General features: G+C 30.9%; 2 protein-coding genes across 3 annotated transcripts; both read left to right on the top strand.

Annotated features, from left to right (window-relative positions):
• LOC106757862 (ubiquitin carboxyl-terminal hydrolase 8) lies at positions 1-8,013 on the top strand. The gene is made up of 13 exons (XM_014640695.2): positions 1-305; positions 447-635; positions 1,640-1,781; positions 1,881-1,940; positions 2,030-2,125; positions 2,384-2,725; positions 2,849-2,989; positions 3,163-3,333; positions 3,693-3,950; positions 4,079-4,230; positions 5,894-6,433; positions 6,632-6,905; positions 7,559-8,013. Exons 1-13 carry the CDS (start codon positions 31-33, stop codon positions 7,664-7,666), a joined length of 2,748 nt encoding a protein of 915 aa, XP_014496181.1. The 5' UTR covers positions 1-30; the 3' UTR covers positions 7,667-8,013.
• A 906-nt stretch (positions 8,014-8,919) lies between these two features.
• LOC106757127 (dihydroneopterin aldolase 2-like) lies at positions 8,920-13,308 on the top strand. 2 transcript variants are annotated; one of them, XM_014639717.2, is made up of 5 exons: positions 8,920-8,939; positions 9,935-9,979; positions 11,120-11,199; positions 12,513-12,714; positions 12,857-13,308. In XM_014639717.2, the coding sequence occupies exons 1-5, from the start codon at positions 8,935-8,937 to the stop codon at positions 13,056-13,058; spliced, it is 534 nt and encodes a 177-aa protein (XP_014495203.2). In that variant the 5' UTR covers positions 8,920-8,934; the 3' UTR covers positions 13,059-13,308. The 2 variants fall into 2 exon arrangements, with proteins under 2 accessions (XP_014495203.2, XP_014495205.1); XM_014639719.2 differs by lacking the exons at positions 8,920-8,939; positions 11,120-11,199 and having other exon boundaries at positions 9,875-9,979.
• The last annotated feature ends 6,086 nt before the right edge of the window (positions 13,309-19,394 follow it).

The following is a 19,394-nucleotide window of genomic DNA, read 5'->3' on the forward strand; positions in this document are numbered from 1 at the left end:
CCGAAAACGAGTTAAAGGAAGCGCAATTCTATGACCCGTTTTTCCGAGAGGCTCCGTTTGCGCTGGTTGTTTCCGAAACCGACCCGTTTTCTCGCTCTTGTTTCTCTCTCCACTCTCCATCATCTCTGCAAGTCCCTCGTTGGCTTCCTACTCTCCCAAACCCTACCCTTCCTCGCTATGGATAACTTCTTCTCCGACTACCTCCCCGACGACTTCGATTCCTCCCCCTACCGTCCCCACCGCCGCTTCCTCCTAGACCACGACCTTGATTTAGCCCGCGAGAGGGTCTACCTCCTCCCCCACAGGTACCTGCCGCACTCAATCATTATTTTCATTCTTTGTGTCAGGGAAAACCAAAAATGTCTTTCGGATTCTTTCAATTGCTTGCATTGGAATGTCTTTTGTTTCTTGTGGGAATTTGATTTTGCTGCTCTGGTGGAGTGAAGGTGGCTGGTGGAATTGGAAGGTGAAGCTGATCGAAGAGAGGGTGTGCTTTATACGGTGACGTGTAATTCCGATTCCGACTCCGAGATTTCGCTTCATCTGAGGAAGGAGGAGGAGCGCCACAAGATTGGGGTTTCTGGTCGTCAGTATGCGTTGGTTCCCGAGGGAGTTTGGTTGCGAACACTCAAACGGTGAGTCACCGTAATGGTGCGGTTCTTACTTGAGGGTGCTGTTTTATTGAGATTAAGCGATGTTTTGATGTGTTTATAGCGATTGTGGGTTTTTGCATGTTTCAGCCATGGTGTCTATTTTTGTATTGTTTGCTCATTCATTCGTTTTTTGGATTAGAAGTTGGCTAATGGGATAGTCTAGATAATTGTCTGTGTGTTGTGGTATCGAGGAAGTCCGTTGGGGTGTTGGTGTGCCTTTAAATTTCAGCTCTAAGATGCAGTCTCCATCGACAAGGCCAAAATGTCTGTCCCCAGGCTGTACCCACTATATCAAGGGTTCATTAGATACCTTAGTTGAAACAGCATCAGGCCTGTCTGATACTAAGTCAACACTAGGAGATGCACAGACATAATAGTTCACAATCACATCCTTTAACTGCTCTTGCTCCTCAAGCCGGTAAGCAAATACTAAGAGCCTAAAAAGTTGAAGTGGTGGATAATCATTTAAGGATCAGATTGTAAATGTTCCTCCAATACAGCCTGTGGGTAATTATCATATGATGTTGGTAGAAATGATTGCAAGAACAACTGATTGCAGTAAATGAGTCGTGCAGCAATAAAATACCCTGTTTTGCTAGGAGTATCCCACTCGGCGTGCTTGTCTTTCTTTAGTGCCAGTGTGACACTAAATAGCCATCAAGTTTTACTAAGAATCTACGTCCTTTTATACCATTTATTCTGACCCCTTCCCTTTCATTGTGTCTGTGTTGCCACAATTCACTTTTCTGGATCATTCTATGCGTAGTTATAGAAATCCAACATTGATTTGCATTTTGTTGCTGCTTTTCCACTAGCAAAATGATTTTAACACCAATGAACAATATTACAAGTCTTCTTCTGATGAATGTTCTTCTTCCAGATTATTTCCATTTCAAGCTAGAAAACATTTCTAGGTGGTTCTTACAAGAACATATAACATACAGATGCAGTAAATTGATTCATCGTTTATCTCACTCTTCTTGTAGGTATAACGATTCTAATAGTGAAGTGAAAGATTTAGGAAGCCTCTCAAATGCAGAGGATTGTTTGCCAGAATTGTTCCCCTTGCAAGTTAAGATATTTTTTTCACTGGAAACCAGTTCACTGGAAGCAAAAATAAGCCTAAAGGTTGAATTAATGACTTTCCTGCCGCTTTAATTGTACTTTGTCTTTTATTTAAAGTAGACTTTTACAATCAATAATCGATAATAGCTAGCATGATTTCAGGAAAATGTTGCTGACTTCTATGAGAAAGCATGTGATATTTTCAATTCTGCATATAACCCCGTGAGTTAGTCATCTATTGATTTTATTGTTTTATAGTGTTTTTATATGATACATTGGTATTGTATAACTCTATTTTAATGATGTTGCAGGTGCATATTTGGGACTTCTCAGGGCAGACGACCCAGTTTTTCTTGAATGGCAAATCAGGATTGCCACATGATTCTTCTGGTCAATCTGTAAAAGAGGTAGTTGGTGATCCATCCTTTTTCTTCTTTTGATATAAGTTTGTTGAAGAAATTTCAATTTTGACGTGGTATAGCAAGGAAATAAAGGTTTGGTAACCAATTGGGGAATATTGGAATCAATCTATGTTCTTGATAAATTCAAATTTTAACACATTTGTTTTTAATCTCTATATCTATTGTTTGGTTATGAAGTTTGAAAATACCAGTTGCAGATATTCTAGCTGTTTATAGCATTTCAACTGCTTCATGTATTTTCAGGTTACTTTGGAGTTACAAGTACACGGGCTTCCAGATTCTATGAGAGGTAATGGGGGCAATGAGATGATTTTAGATAGGTCTCAGATGGAATGTTCACACAGTGGTTCCGTTACAATGAATGGAAGCACTGACTATGTACCCCCCTGCATAACAGCCAACTATTTTCGAGGTAGTAGTTGTAGAGCAATTCAATCTTTGGGCTTGACAGGATTACAGAATCTTGGAAATACGTGTTTTATGAATAGTGCCATTCAGTGTTTGGCTCACACCCCAAAGCTTGTTGATTTTTTCCTTGGAGATTACCATAAAGAGATTAATTATGAAAATCCATTGGGGATGAATGTAAGCTGTTTATTTTCTGTTTTTAATTTGAAGTCTCATTTCTAAACATAATATTTTTTTGCAATATTTTAGTTAATTTACATTGTTTATTTTTCTCTCTATCTTTCTTTGCAATTGTTTCAGGGAGAACTAGCCCTAGCTTTTGGAGACTTGCTTAGAAAGCTGTGGGTTCCCAGAGCTATGCCCATTGCACCGAGAATGTTCAAGATGAAACTAGCTAATTTTGCTCCTCAGTTTAGTGGTTATAGCCAGCATGACTCTCAAGTATACTTTTATCTTTTTCTTCTTATATATAATAATAATAATTTTTTTTATTGATGCAAATTGTGTTAAAACAGCTGTAGTTTCCAGGGCCATCTCCTATCATTGATGAATTGTCTTTTGTTTTGACACGAGAGGAAATAGCTTTATAGAACATTGAAGTTTCTTGCATGCAGGAGCTTCTTGCTTTTTTGTTGGATGGGCTGCATGAAGACCTTAATCGAGTGAAACGCAAGCCATATCATGAAGTTAAGGATGCAGATGGTCGTCCAGATGAAGAGGTGGCAGAAGAGTATTGGCGAAATCACCTTGCTCGCAATGACTCCATAGTAGTTGATTTGTGCCAAGTGAGTGTTATAGGGGTTTTCTCCTCTGTGATGTGAGAATCTCTTCAATGGATTTTTAAAGTAATTTTTTACCAGAGATGCATTAGAAAGTTTGATGAAATCAATGAAATGGACATATCAAAGATATTTTAATTTCTTGCAAGTCAGATTAGGAGATTATTATTGAGAAGAGGATTTTCATTATAGAAGTTATTGTTATGGTGAACTGACTACTAGTTGGCACAGCACTCATTGACTGGTTACAATCACATTAATTATGAGATTTTAACTAATCTTTCTTTAGTTTTATTACCGAAGTAAAAGCTATACAGTTCATAGGAAGCTATAACAAATCTATACTTTGTTCCCCTATCTTGTAGGGCCAGTTTCGGTCAACGCTAGTTTGCCCTATTTGCAAGAAGGTTTCTATCACATTTGACCCTTTTATGTATCTATCTCTGCCTTTACCTTCTACAACGATACGGACCATGACTTTGACGGTCATAAGCACTGACGGGATTACATTGCCTTCTACACTTACGGTAACAGTACCTAAATGTGGAACACTGAAGGATCTTATTGGGGCTTTAAGTACTTCTTGTTCTCTGAGAGAAGATGAAACCCTCTTGGTGGCTGAGGTATGTTACAAAATTTAGAAATTAAATAAAAACGTTGTTTGAGATATCTTGATTATAATTTATTAGGCCTTGCAAACATTTTTGTTTGCATTCTTATTAAAATTATGACTTTATGGAATTTTCTGCAGATATACAAGAATAAAATTTTTCGAGTATTCGAGAATCCTTCTGAATCATTAGGTGAAATTAGAGATCAAGATAAAGTTGTTGCTTATCGAATGCAGAAGGATACTGAAACTACTCCCTTGGTTGCTTTTGTCCATGAACGTTCTGTGGAAACGTAAGTTTCTCTATGCTCATCCCTTCAATGTGCTTCTGTGCATGTCATGAATAACCATCATGTGCCCTAGGGGACATACTGATTCCACTGTGGCCATCATGATATGATAGAATATTTTTGTCTCATGGTATGAAGTCAATTCATGGGAGCACATACTCCTAAAGCAGTGACAGATCCAACAACTTAAATTGTGGGAAACACTATTATTTATTATTGATAATTTATTTTGAAGAAAATAATTGAAGTTTAATTTAATGGTGAAGATAAAAGAATGTCGATAAATAATGATAGATAGTTAAAAATTTATAAACTGGATCGTCTATTGACCGAGGGTAGTTGTTTTGGTGTTATAATATGCTCAGTAGTATGCTGACTGAGCTGGAATGGGTTGAAAGTTAACACTAAGTTGTCTAGGAATTATTCCAACTTGGTTGAAGAATGAAGATACCGAGTCAGGATGTTCAAGTTGGTCCAGAAGACGTTGCCAAATATCTCATGGCAGGAATCTTTTTTGCGAAAATTAAAGAAAGGAGTGTGTAAAATCCACGTAGTTTATATTATTCCAATTAATTGAACATTGATGTCTTTAAAACAAGGATAAAAGTTAAAATTTTGATAACTGACAGCCCCTGTATAACAAGCATGGCACACCCAGTTGAGAGGGAGAGAAACACAGTCTCACCACCTTGAGTTAAACCGTGAATGCTTGTGGCAATAAGTCCCTTCATACTTCTTGCTAGAACATAAACTGGGATTTTTTTTTTTTTTTATGTTAATTACAAGGTTATACGTGTCTAAAAATAAATAAGATTATGAATGTTTATTTGAAAAAAAAAACCTAAAACTATAAATATATTGGTTAGGATACAACTAAAAATGATTTTATATTTGTATTGTATATATAAAACTAATAATTATATATATATATCTATTATAGTTATAGAATCTAAAAAGTTCGTGGGGGCAATTGCCCCCAAGCATTTAATAATTTCACATTTTTCACCGCTCCAAGATTTTGATTAAAAACTCTTCAGACTTCATCATCATAACCTTCATACTTCTTGCTAGAACATAAACTGGGATTTTTTTTTTTATGTTCATTACAAGGTTATACGTGTCTAAAAATAAATAAGATTATGAATGTTTATTTGAAAAAAAAAAAAAACCTAAAACTATAAATATATTGGTTAGGGTACAACTAAAAATGATTTTATATTTGTATATATAAAACTAATAATTATATATATATATCTATTATAGTTATAGAATCTAAAAAGTTAGTGGGGGCAATTGCCCCCAAGCATTTAATAATTTCACATTTTTCACCGCTCCAAGATTTTGATTAAAAACTCTTTAGACTTCATCATCATAACTTTTTTGTAAATACCCAAGCAACCTACCTAGTTGTCTAAGAATGTTAACATGGTTGGTTTATGTAAGTTGGGCTGATATGCCTTGACTGTCGAGCGTACACGTTTATCGGGTCTTCTGCAATAGCTTTTGTTTCTGAAATGCTTATGCTAGCAAATTTTGGTGTTAAATGTCTGGCGTATTTGTTAGGTGAGTCTGCTTTTTGAAATTATTCTGTCGGTCGTTTCTCAATCTGCTTACATTAATAACTGTGTTTTATTTTGTGCACTAAATTTATTGTCATGTATTACAGTTTTGAGAAGGAAAGGTTGTTTGGTATTCCCCTTGTAACAAGGTTGTCCAATATTTCTTGTGGATATGATGTTCAAAGGGAGTTTCTGAAGATAATCAATCCATTTATGATGCGCGCTAAAGATGTATCGGATGATTGTGAAAATAATGAAGGTATTAATAAAAGACCAAGTGAAGATGATGAATTGGGGGATACTACTAATTCCTGCGCAATAGGAAATGATACAGACTCAATCATTGGAACAGATGATGGCATACCTTTGTCGACTGACTTTGAATTCTACTTACATGGAATGGAGAATGGTAAGATAATATTGGACAAACCATTAACAGTGACAACATTTCCCAGAAAGGAGCCTCCAGTAGTTGTCGTACAATGGTCGGATAAGATGCTTAAAATGTATAATACATCTCTGCTTGACTCATTGCCCGAGGTTTTCAAGTCCCAGCAATTCACCAAGAGAATACAAGAATCAGTTTCTATTTACAAGTGTCTTGAAGCCTTCTTGAAAGAAGAACCTCTTGGGCCAGAAGACATGTGGTTAGTTGATATATGATATATCGTTTCTGTTATTTTATCTATGGAGATTTTATTCTTTTATGCTTGAGAACATAACCTCTTCAACATTACTGGCATCATGTTTTTATATGTTAATCAAAACCAATGTCCTGTATTCTGAAGGCAAGATGTATATTACAGTCGTTCTGATGTTTTATATTGCAATTTGGTGTACACAAGGTACTGTCCTAACTGCAAAAAACCTCAGCAAGCAACTAAAAAACTAGATCTTTGGAGATTGCCTGAGATCCTTGTTGTTCATTTGAAGAGGTTCTCGTACAGCCGATACTTGAAGAACAAGCTGGAAACATTTGTTGATTTTCCAATTAATAATCTGGACTTATCAACATATGTAGCATATGGGAATAGTCAGTCTACCAATCGCTATGTGTTATACGCTATTAGTTGTCATTATGGAGGGTTAGGAGGAGGTCACTATACAGCATTTGTCCGAGTAAGTACCTGACAATTTGTAATATCTCTAACTCCGTTAAAACATTACAATGAACTATTCTTTTTTATAATATTAGGATGTAACTATGTATCCGTAGAAAAAACAAGAGCTTGGTTGGTTAGAGAAGACATTTTTTTGCTTTTATGTACTCTCACTCAATGTTACCTGAATTTCCCTTTTCCACAATTTATATTTCAAATATTTATAATCAGGGAACAAATTTTTTGTAACGTGAAATGAAAACAATATTTTTCAAATCAAACAGGTCCCCTATATTCCATTAGGTTACAATGGCAAACAATTTCTTGATAGGAGTGGCCAGTGGTGTGGTTAAAGAGCTTTGGCGGATTACCTGTGACGATGAAATATTTTTTTTTTGTGGTTTAGCTTTTTAGAAGTTCGCTCCGGAGGTGTTAGAGCACATAAGCTGTTCATATAGTTTTATAATTTTCATGTAGTAAATAAATCTTTTACAATTGTAAGTTACATATGCAGTATAATTAGTTTTAATTTGACATTGTTAATCACATTGATTTATTTTAGTTGATAGTTTTTTGGGTTATTTAGCTAATGTTTTTCAATGGTTAGTTTATTCTACACATTCTACTAATAATTGTAGTTAAGCTTATACAAGAGTTTTTATTTTCTTGCAGTATGGCAATGATAAATGGTATGATTTTGATGACAGCAGAGTCGAACCTGTTAATGAGGACACGATAAAGACTCCTGCTGCTTATGTTCTTTTCTACAGGAAAGTTTAGATTAATATTTTGGAGGCAATTGTGTAAAATTAGTCACAGCTACATGGAATGCTCGAGGCTTTTCAGACCAATACATGCGGTTGCCTGATTTCCTCTAAATTGCTGCATAAGCGGCACCGGTTGGGTTTTACTGAAAGAAGTGAAGAGAAATGCAAAGAATTTAATATTGTACAGCTTTTAGAAGCTACAGGTAAAAAGAGGGTAGCACTTCAATTTTTAAACTCTCAGGTTAGATTAATTACACATGTTTGCATGTACATATGCATCCTAAAATTGTTTAACCGATTTTTTTAGCAGATGTAGTTTAAACCATGATTATAAATGGAAAGTTACACATTTTTTGCCTCGTTTATTTTTCAAATGATATAGGCAAACTATAAGTTCTTGCATGTTAAGTAATAATCAATGTCATGATGATAAAAGTGTTTGACATACTTATGGTTTTACCTTAAAAAATAAATTTAGATTTAGGTCTCGTTTAATTTTGTAACAGTCTTGTAAGATCTGTATCTATATATAATATTAGTGGTTTGATAGTTTATATTAAGATGAACTTTGTATTAGAATATATATATGAAGAGAGAGAGAGATTATTTTCTTCCCTGTGGGTGTTAATAGGATGATGTCCATGCATTATTATCATAAAAGCATGTAGATGTTTGCCATTTGATGATGTACACAACCGGATTGCTTCTAATTTAATGCCTTTAAGCTCGTGGATCCTTCAAATTTTATTTGGATTAGTGGATGGATTTAAGAGAATGGAAAAAGATAGACTTGAGAGGAAAGACAGGTAAGTGAAGTTGTTTTGATCAATGAAAAGATAATAGGAAGTGTAAGAAAATGAGATAAAAGTTTGAGTAATTCGATTAAAGGGAATCATAAAAGAATTTTTTTAATAGAAAAAATTTAGAAATAATCAAATTGTCCCTCAGGTGAAAAATATTATTATTTTAGTTGTTACAATAATTATGGTTATTATTATTATAATTATAATAATTATTTCTGTGGTTAATATTATTATAATTTTTATTATCCAACACCATCGACCCTCAACCCAGAGCTCCTCTTTAAACTCTTGCTTCCATCGCCATTGACAAGCTCTCGTCTAAAGAAGTCGACTGACGTCTAAGTTTCGTCATGGTGATGTAATTGATGGACTCAACGACGTACGACATTAGAAATCGTCATGAAGGCTACACCAATAATGGAAGCAACACCACAATTATCCTTCAAATGGCTAAGAATTGATTTTGTCTCAGTCAAGAATGTTGTGAGTCGATTCTTTTTGTGTCTTGTTTAGTTGAAAGAAGTTGGGAATAGGAATGGAGTGAATTTAAATATAGTTTTTTTTATTGTTTATTTGAATAGATTTTGAGATAAAAAAAAGAGAATTTGAAAGTAATTTTTTTTAATATATGACATAAATTAAATTATACGTAAATTTTTACAAATTTTAGTTTTAAATTTATTTTTAAAATCATTCAAATAAAAAAAAATATTTTCAAATCTTTCAAATCTATATAATTATTTTTTTTCAAATTTTTTTAAGTGAGAAGACATTAAAGAATTTTTTTTAAAGTTTCAATAAATTTAGAAATTCGTTAAAGAAAATATAATTTTGGATTATTTTCAAAAAATTAGAAATAAAAAAAAAAGAAATGTTTCGAGACGCAGGAGAAACAGCCATAGCTTAAACCAAGAAAAAAATATGCGTTTAGGCCTAGACGTTTTTTCAATGATGTTTTTTGCGGAAATAGCTTATTTACGTTTTTAAAATATACGTAGCTTGTGCTTCGGTTAAATATTTAGGACATGATTTTCGTAAATTTCGTTTAAAATAGAAAAGGTTAAATTAGCTTTCTATAAATTAAAATGAAGTTAGGTCTGTGACAATCTAGTGTTACCTTAGATGGATCCATATTTATTAGAATAATTATTTTTAATTTTATTCATTTAAATATTTTTTATAAAATAAATTTAATTTATATGAATATCATTTTATATTATTTTTAGCGTAAAGTTTAATAATCTTACTTTTTCTCTATTAAACGTTTTTTATTTTATCTTATCATTTAATTTACTCACAAGTTCTACTTATAAATTCATCTATTTTCACTCAAATCTTTAAAAAAAAAAAAAACACACAAATTTTATTCTCAAATTGTTCCGGATTCACTTATTCATTGATCAGCCTAATATGTGTGGTAGGAGTAAAAGAGCAGTAATATCTTAAGCATATAAGGAAAAACACTGATACCTTTTCAGTGCGCAGCTGCTGATACTTTCTGCCAACACACTCTTAGGAGCGAGGTGAGGTTCTTTTTCCTTTCTCAATCTCTTTCGTGTTCTATTCACACATGAATTATTTGTTCATCCATTGGAATTATCAATTGCCCATCTGCTAGGTGCTATGTGGTTACATGGAAAGGACTTCATAGTTGTTAAAACTTACTAAATTTATTCATCTAACTATCCAACTAAAACGCAATACATTGATTCATTTCTTATTGTAAGTTTTGGAGAGTCCTTCTCTGGTTGAATTTCCCACTCTTCTGTAATTACTTTGCTGTTTGTGATGGTGAATTGAATTTGAGTTAACGTGGGGGGATTGCTTTGAAAATTGATTTTGGAAGCGGTTTAATGTTCTGTTTCCATTTTGTTATTGTATTTTAGGGCTAATGTTGCAGATCTTTCATTATCCTTTGCCTTTATTTGAGTAGTTTAGGAGTGGGAATGCAGGGCTTGCATTTGGTGCTTAATTGTTTGTGAGTTCAGGACAGGTTATGTTAGGAAGTGTTCTGGATATGACATGCATTTGGGTGGAGGTTTCTGTTTTTAACTTAAATATTTGAAGGTCTATTGTGGGAAATAATGAAAATGCTTGATAAATCAGATGCACGAAGTGAAAGAATAGTGTTTTGTTGATGTCGATCAAATTGTCTAGAATATACAGGCCTTGTCTATTCTTTATGTGTTTAAGTATATGCTTGATTTTCCAACAATAAAATACATGCTTGATTTTTTTATTTTTTTATGTAAAATTCAAAGACGTAGTAAAAACGTGTAAGTAAATGCAGTAAATATTACGTCAATGACATCAACAATTGTCAATTATTTAGACAAATATTTTAGCAGATTTTGGATCTGGTTTCCAAAATATATTTTTGGAGTTAGATGTTTAGTATCTACACATTGATTTGGATTCATAAGTTTGATAATCAAGGTGAGTGAGTGTTTTTTCCTTCGGTTTTTTGTGATATAAATGTCTGTGGTTTTGTTGTTAACTATGAACATATCTAGTACTGTGTTTGATTGCGGTGGGTTGGGTTGCATGATGGCTTTACCAAAACTGTGAACATATATAGTATTGTCTCCTGGGATAAATATTTTCAAATACAGCCTAGTATTTTTTGTATTATAATTTTTACTAATCTGTGCATTTTACTGTAGTTTTAAAATCGCAGGACGTTGTTCTCAAGGTTTAAGCAGTTCTAGATTTTTATCATACCAGTTGAAAGAATTTCTAAGAGGTAAGACTTTCAAAAACAGATTAAATAAATATACTGAGATGCCTATCTACTGCAATTTATTGGGATCTGCATAATTTTCACTTATTGGTGGCATTTTGAGCCACTTTTGGGTAGAACAAATGCGTCCTAAATTTGCTTCATTATTTGTTGTTTTGTGAACAGTACTAACTAAAATTACACACTATGTAGAACTGTAGTTTATTATAAGTGTTTGTTATAGCATAATGGAGAAAAGTAAATTAGGAAGTGATTGATGTCCTTTGTAGAACTTATATCAGTGATTAATGTTGTCATATTATGCAATAATTTAGGAGCTCTCTGTTAGTAAGAGATGCCATGCTCTTATCTTTATATTGTCATATTAAATGCCTGCTCTTTTTTTTAACACAATTGTTAGTTTTCTTACTAATTGAGCTTAATTGCAAATGTCAGATAGTTTATAATACTCTTTTTTAACACAATAAAGGGCTAAAGGAATTTTTTGTGACAGTTTCAATCTTCAGCTGTGTAGGTGCTTCAAAAGAAATTATCGTGCTTATGGGAATCACAACTAATTTGTTCAGTTGGATAAAAAGTAGAATTTGAAACCGGAAAAACTAGACATTGTGGAATGTATAAATTGTCTTGGCTATTACTATGCTAAAAGTCTATTTACTTGAACCTCGTAGCCAGAAATCACAACTCATCCCAACACAAAATGATGAAAAACATGGAGTGAAACTGCGGCAAAGATGCATCGCTTTATTCTACTCACCATAATGACGTTATCTGTATGAATTTTGATTTTAGTTATTTCAATGAAAACTATATGCTTTTGGTGTTTTTGGTTTGGCTGGAAGAAAGTGGGTCTGATTGGATCTCTAGGAATGATTTTTTAAAGTTTATGTTTATGTTTGGTTGACTGGGTTGAGTCGTATAAAATTCAATAAACGACCTTTTCTGTTACCGAACCTGTGATTCCCCTAATAGCACAGATGTGCTAACGATGACAACTTATGTTTTTACTGTATACTTCAATACTTGTGTGGTTAACAGACTACATTCTGGACTCGAATGTGCATGGTGTATGCATATGATACCAAGCAAGTAAAGGTTCAATGTTTCAGTCTTGATTATTAGCTAAAGCATTTTCTGTTTAGCAATTCAATGTACATGATTTATACGTTAGTTCTGTTTGATTTACTGCTGCCTTGACGTACATGGTTCACTATGAATCAGTAGGAAATAGTTTAACAAAGGACACTTTATTTTACATTTTATTTTATTTTTAAAATCAAATATGCCTTTACATTTCTATTTGCCATTTATTTTAGCTAAAATGGAATCTGATGCACTGGCATGGGGAGATAAACTCGTACTGAGGGGATTGTCATTCCATGGCTTTCATGGAGCAAAGCCAGAAGAAAGGAAACTAGGCCAGAAGTTCGTGGTAGATATAGATGCTTGGATGGATCTTGCAGCTGCTGGAAAAACTGATCACTTATCAGATACAGTCAGTTACACAGCAATATATGAGTAAGCGGCCAACAAATTTAGAACGTCTTTGTTCTGCTCTCGTCATTTGATTGCACAAACTTCTAGTCTCACTCTTCATATTGTTGAGTGTGCTAATTTAGTAGTTGTAATCTTATTAACATGTCAATAATTTGTGGTGCAGTATAGCCAAGGAAATTCTTGAAGGGACACCTCACAACCTTCTGGAATCAGTGGCCCAAAAAATTGCAATAACTACTCTGACAAATCATAAAGAAATTTTAGCTGTTCGAGTGAAGGTTGGAAAGCCTCATGTGGCAGTTCGAGGTCCAGTTGAGTACTTAGGCGTTGAGATTTATAGACGGAGGAGCGATTTGTCAGGCTAAACTTTCATATTTGTTTTGGTTCCATTCTCATATATACTGCTGCAGAGCTTTTATATTTTCAAGATCCATTTGATGCAAAAGTAATGTAACTCTTTCCCTTGTATCCCGTCATTAGTCTTTGCTATTTTATAAGTCGGTCTTGTTGATAAAATTAAAAGTTAAGAATTTAGGCATACCAAATAAACTATATAGATAGTTTGGTCTCTCTAAAACAAAAAGAATTTGCAATAAGATTGATCGAGTTGCTTAAGTATTGCTTTTTACCATCTTCCAAAATTTAGACATCAAATATAATATCGTCATCAGTCATGTTTGCTATGGCCGGAAGCAATGCTCATAATAGTTTCCGTATTTTCATCTTGATTAGTAATGTAGTGGGGGTTGTAACGTGTGTAGCATCTGCCAATTGTCATATCCTGGTTGTGCCTCCACCCAAGGTTTGGAGCAAATTAGGCTGAAGCAGTTATTGGTGAACAGATCCTTATTTGAACCACCCATGTGAAGAAGAGCACCTTTATCTGCATTATTGTGCAGAGAAGAGAGTTGGTATACCACTGTGAAAGGAACATGCATAATACTAGACACAGAATCCTGAATAGTGGAACCAGTGCTTCAGTTCAGCCATAGGAGAGTCTTAAAACAAGCTCTTTCTATTTCCTTAAAAAGTATCTGACATCCCAACTAAAGAAATTTTTTAATATTTTTGCATCAAAATATATTGAAATGATTACTCAACGAAAGTTTTTTTGTTATTAAAAATTGTTTGTTAAATAGAGATTACGAATGGTCAATCTAGATACAGTTCCAATGAAGTCAAGATTCTCAAAGTCTTAACTTTCCAATATTACAAACAGTCCCTAAATTATCTCAATATCATTTAATTTCTTAGCCTATAATTGTCGAGATTATTCTGATGTCTGACACAATACCCTTTATGGCTAGACCAACGCTCGTGATTCTTATGGTTCAAGAGAGAAATTTTATTAAGAATTTCAAGAATAGTTCCTTACGTGGTTTTATGACTTTGGACCAATAACCAATATCTTTCTTGTTGACACCTCAGAGAAACTCTACGTATAAATTTCGTAGTTCTTTTGTATTCTATCCCTTTCTTTAATTGGATAGTTAACTATTTTTCTCTAATATTTTATTACCTTGTTTATTCTGTTTCCAGCTGTGATGATTCATGGCATAAAATTTATACAACTCTGAAAAATTACTGGGTCTTAGTCATTATCCTTAAATACTTACATTTATTAAAGTAATTTAAAATAATAACTTGTTGAAATGTTTTATAATTAAGTCAAAGTTTCTCAAAAAAAAAAATACATATTAACACTAGATATTTCCAAACAATGCAAAGCACCTCATTAAATTTTAATTAATGATATATGTGGGGGGTCCACGTAGATGAAGATATATGTCAAATTGCTTTATTTGTTTATTTATGCTGCACTATACATTTTGGGTTGTGTGGATTAAAAAAAATTGATGTAAAGATGAAAGTGTATGATATGAGTATAATAAATTAAAAAATATATATTTTAATAGATAAAATTATATAATAATTATTATTATTACAATAATTATAATAATTATTATAAAATAAATAAGTTAAATATAGGAACATATTATATATAACAATTGAGAAACTAAGATTGTCCCTAGAGAACAAAATATCACATTGCATCCAAGAGAATCAGTTCCATGTAAACAGAACCGATTCCTTTCAACATGTGTGTCACAGAATCGATTTTCAAGTGAGATAGGTTCTTTGCTACTTGCACATTGAAAACTGATTAACAACATCATGCATAATGAAAGCTGAGATAGTAATATTCTAAAAAAACAAGGAGGCACATCCCCTCAAATAAATAGAAATAAATACACTAGAAAAATCAGATGAAAACATATTTTAGTTATTTTCTAAATTTTAATAACTTTTTAATTATAATAATAACTTCTTCTTTTTTTATGTTTTGCTAATTTATGTAAAGGCGTTCCTTTTAAGGTGGTTATGTAAAAGCAATAACTGGAAGTAGGTGGCTGCTGAGTGTCGTGTAGCTATTTAAAGGACCCATACAACAAAAACTTTAGTCAATAATTTCTTTTTCGTAAAAATCGTGTTTTCCCACTGTAACTATAATTAGTAGTTGGTGAAATCAGATTTCAAAGTTCTACTTTGTGTAAAAAATCAGAAAAATAAGAAAGGTTAGGGATATAGAAAAGAATATAATTTATAAATATTAAATTTAAAAATTTTATGTTTAAAGTGATGTGATATTTCTTACCCAATGAACTTATATCTTATAAATAATACAACTTTTTCTTAAAATCTGAATTGACCTGCAAAACTTTCTGTTTGTACGGTTTAAACGTATATTTTCAAGCCATTTATGACGTATTTTAAGTAGTTTCAAAATTGCTTTTTAAACAATTTGTGTAAATACTTTTATAATTAAATCTCTTCAAACTCGGATTAGATCAAATAAGGTAAACGATTTTCTCACATACCAGAATATTAGTCTTAAGAGATGTTTATAAACTGAGATTATAGTGTAAGGTTATCTCAATAATATAAAGATACAAAAGACCGCACAAACAGTTAAATAAGCACTTTTATGTTTAAAATTTGTTCTTATTAATACATACACATATATATAAAGACATGAAAAGTAAAATAATTTTAAAATTACTGCTTTATCCTTGTAAACACAGTCAGAAAAAAGACTATGGTTTAATCATTTACTAAGTTATAGTAAGCTTGTCAACTGAGTAGATGAGTGAGGTATGAAAAATTAAGGTACACGGATAATTGAATTTTTAAATCAAATGTTTTCTATAACATTCTTCTTTTTCAATTTGAGGATTTAGGATTTTCTTTTGTAAATTTCGGGATTTAGAGTTTTTTTTTTTTAAATCATCCTTCTTCTGTAACATCTTCCCGTGCTTCACCATCCAAACATCTTCCATCTCTAATTTTACAACACCTCCAGTCATCCAACAGAGGCCCACCATCACAAAAATATACTCACAGTCTTCATCCATTTTTCATTTTTGGTAGTTCATCCAATCATCATCATCTCCATATCGAAGAACAACTTGCTATCTTTTCATTTAGTGAAAACCTCAATAATATGTTCGTCATACACATCAAAAACCTAAATTCATCACAAACAAAAACTCAAATTCATAAAAAAATATATTCAGAATGAGGATTATTTTTTTTCCTTAACACTTTACCCAATTTGGATCTGACACATCCTTTCTACCATCTATGTTTCTTCTCTCTATTTTGGTGTTCTTGCTGAACTAAATACTCACCCAAAACAAAAATAAGGTTTGAACCAGTAAAAGATAAAGGTTGGTGGAGGAGAAGACCGACAGGTGCTATGGCGTCACGGTGCTCCAATGACAACATTCGACTGACAATGACAAACGAAAAATGAAAGTTATAAACATAAAATCATATCGATTTCAGAAATTGAGGTATCAATCTGAGGATTTAGAATTTCGATTTAAAAATTCAATTATCTACCATACCTGTAAAAATTCAATTATCCGCCATACCTGTAAGTTGACAAATTGTACAAATTGATTACAATGTGCTACTTAAAATGACCATTAACACCGTTATAAATAATTTAATAGAAAGAATCTAATTGATCTAATTTTGATAAATTTGAGATCTAATTGAAAATTTAAAAAATAAAAAGAATTAAATTGATATTTGACGTAAAAATAAGAATTTGGTGAATGATTAAATCAAGGACTATTTAATTTTCAACTCCTTAAATTAAAAATGATATCACATTTTGTAATTCCTAATGATAATCAATCTTTAATGGCTATTTTCATGAATGTTACAAGAAGAAATGTTTGGAAAATAAATTGAGAATCAAATTATGAAAACATAAATAAAATAAATAAATAAACATTAATTTAATAGTAGAAAAGTCTTAAAGGACGGGAAAGAAAAGCTAAACTTTCCAGTGCTGGCATCTTCTCGAGACTTCTCCCAATCTTTCTGTCATCTATCTTTCCAATTTCATAAAAAACATCCTCAAGAATTTTTTTTTGAAATTGATTGAAAATTTTGAAATAATTTTGATAAAGCTAAATTATAAAAATAAAAAAGTAATTTAACGTATATATATATATATATATATTATTTTTATTTTATATTTATTTTTTATTTTTTATTTATATTCTGAACTTAACTTTTTCTTTTTTATAAATATAAATCATATTCATATATTCAATTAATTTCATATAAAATATTTTTCATTATATTCCATAATCACGAACCAAATAATCAATTAGTCTACAATTCTACATGAATCATGAATCGATTAATAAATTCACAAGTTAAAATTAAAAATAATCTCAAAATCTATAGAAGTATTAGAAAAAAATACAGTGTTTTGTAGAAGCAAACTTTAACTTGGATCCAAAACAGACACACATATTGATTTATGGATTGTGTACCAACCTAACCTAACCCAATTCATTGACTATGATGTCTGGTCCTACAACCATTCACTCCCTCTCTTTTGATCACTATTTTCTTCTTCTTCTTTATTTACCATTATTTCTTTCCTAATAAGACAATGAAGAGCATTTTGGAACAAGAAACATGAAGATAATTCTTTTCTCTAAATCTATCTACTACAACACCTTTCCCCAAAATCTTTTCCACTAAATTTTATAAGGATAATGATACTTAAGACAATATCATTTACAACATTTGAATATCAGTCATTTTATGATGGGTCTAAAATTATTTTACAATCAATAATAATAATCATAAATATTATTATAGACCAATCAGAGAATGACATATAGATAATGTTCAAATATTGTCAAAAAATATATTATATAAATATCATTATTCATTTTATAAACCTAAAATCTCGATCATACTAAATAAATTCACGTCGACATTCACTTACTAAAACTTAAAATGTGGGTTTCAAATTTTTAAATTGTTAGTTTGTTTTAGTCTTCTGTTTCACTTTCTTTTTTTTCTGTAAAGTAATAATTACAATATTTTTTTTAAAAAGGTTATATTATATTATTTAAAATATTCAATATGTAATAGTACTATATTTAAATTATTAACGCTAAACAATTAAAATGTATTATTAATTATAATAAAATGTTTTAGTACATAAAATAATAATTATTTTAATTTATTCTATTAGAAATATTAATTAATCAATTAAAAATATAAAATTATAAAAAGTTTACCATTCTTTTACGGAACAGGTTAAGATTTTTTCACATGTTCTTTTTGGTAGGTCAGCTTGTTCATTCAATTTGACAACACCTTAAAATGAATTTATACTTTCTTCATTTTTATAATAAATATTTATTTCCTTGTATCTTTAATGAAGATTTAAATATATTTTTTATACTTAAATTATTATAAAAATTATGTTTGATTTCTAAGTTTAATATAAAAAGTCATTTTTAATAAACACGAAATAATATTTTAAATGAAATGCTGATGAAATAGATTTATATTTCAATTTAGAAAAAAAATTGAAAAAATTTAAAAATAAAAAATATATTTAATCTTTCAATAAGTTGTATTAAATTATCTTATTTTCTCTAAAAAAATATATTTACTAAAACTTAGATGAAAAATATTTAACTTGAAATTTAAACTATAAAACTGAAATTATTTCTATTAACAACTAATTAAATGAATAAATTATAAAAAATTTCTTTTCGAAAGTCTCCTTTAAATAACATTTAAACCTTATGAAAATAACTCTTATCCAACTAACAATAAATACAACAGCGCATCAAGGATTAGTCTACCACCCACCGAGTTATGGTTGGGGACTTTCATATATTAATTTCTCTTATCATATTAATGATGCTACAATCTGTATTTTATCATATTTATATTTACATTAAAGTTAGTTATGAATAAAATGACAAATTAAACAATTTAATCACATACTATACCCTTTTTTTTTTACATTGAAAATAATATTTTCTCCAAAATATTTTTTTTTTGTTTTAATAAGACAATTTATAATTAAATAAAAATATACTTTCTATGATATTTTTAATATATAATAATTGTGCAATATAGTTTCTATTTATAATTTTTGACTTAAATTTTAGTTTCAAATAAAATAAAGAGACAATTGTCATTTCGTTTTATTTTTAAATATCATTTTATTAAATATTAAAAATTGTGAGTAACTTTTATTAACATTGTTAGGAAGAATGATTAGTATCTATGAACATTAAGAAACATAAATATTATTTTATAAAAAATTTAAATAAGGTGAATATCTATAGTAAAATTAAAAGCAACCT

This window comes from Vigna radiata, chromosome 3, assembly GCF_000741045.1.
Source record: "Vigna radiata var. radiata cultivar VC1973A chromosome 3, Vradiata_ver6, whole genome shotgun sequence".
Classification (NCBI taxonomy): Eukaryota; Viridiplantae; Streptophyta; class Magnoliopsida; order Fabales; family Fabaceae; genus Vigna; species Vigna radiata.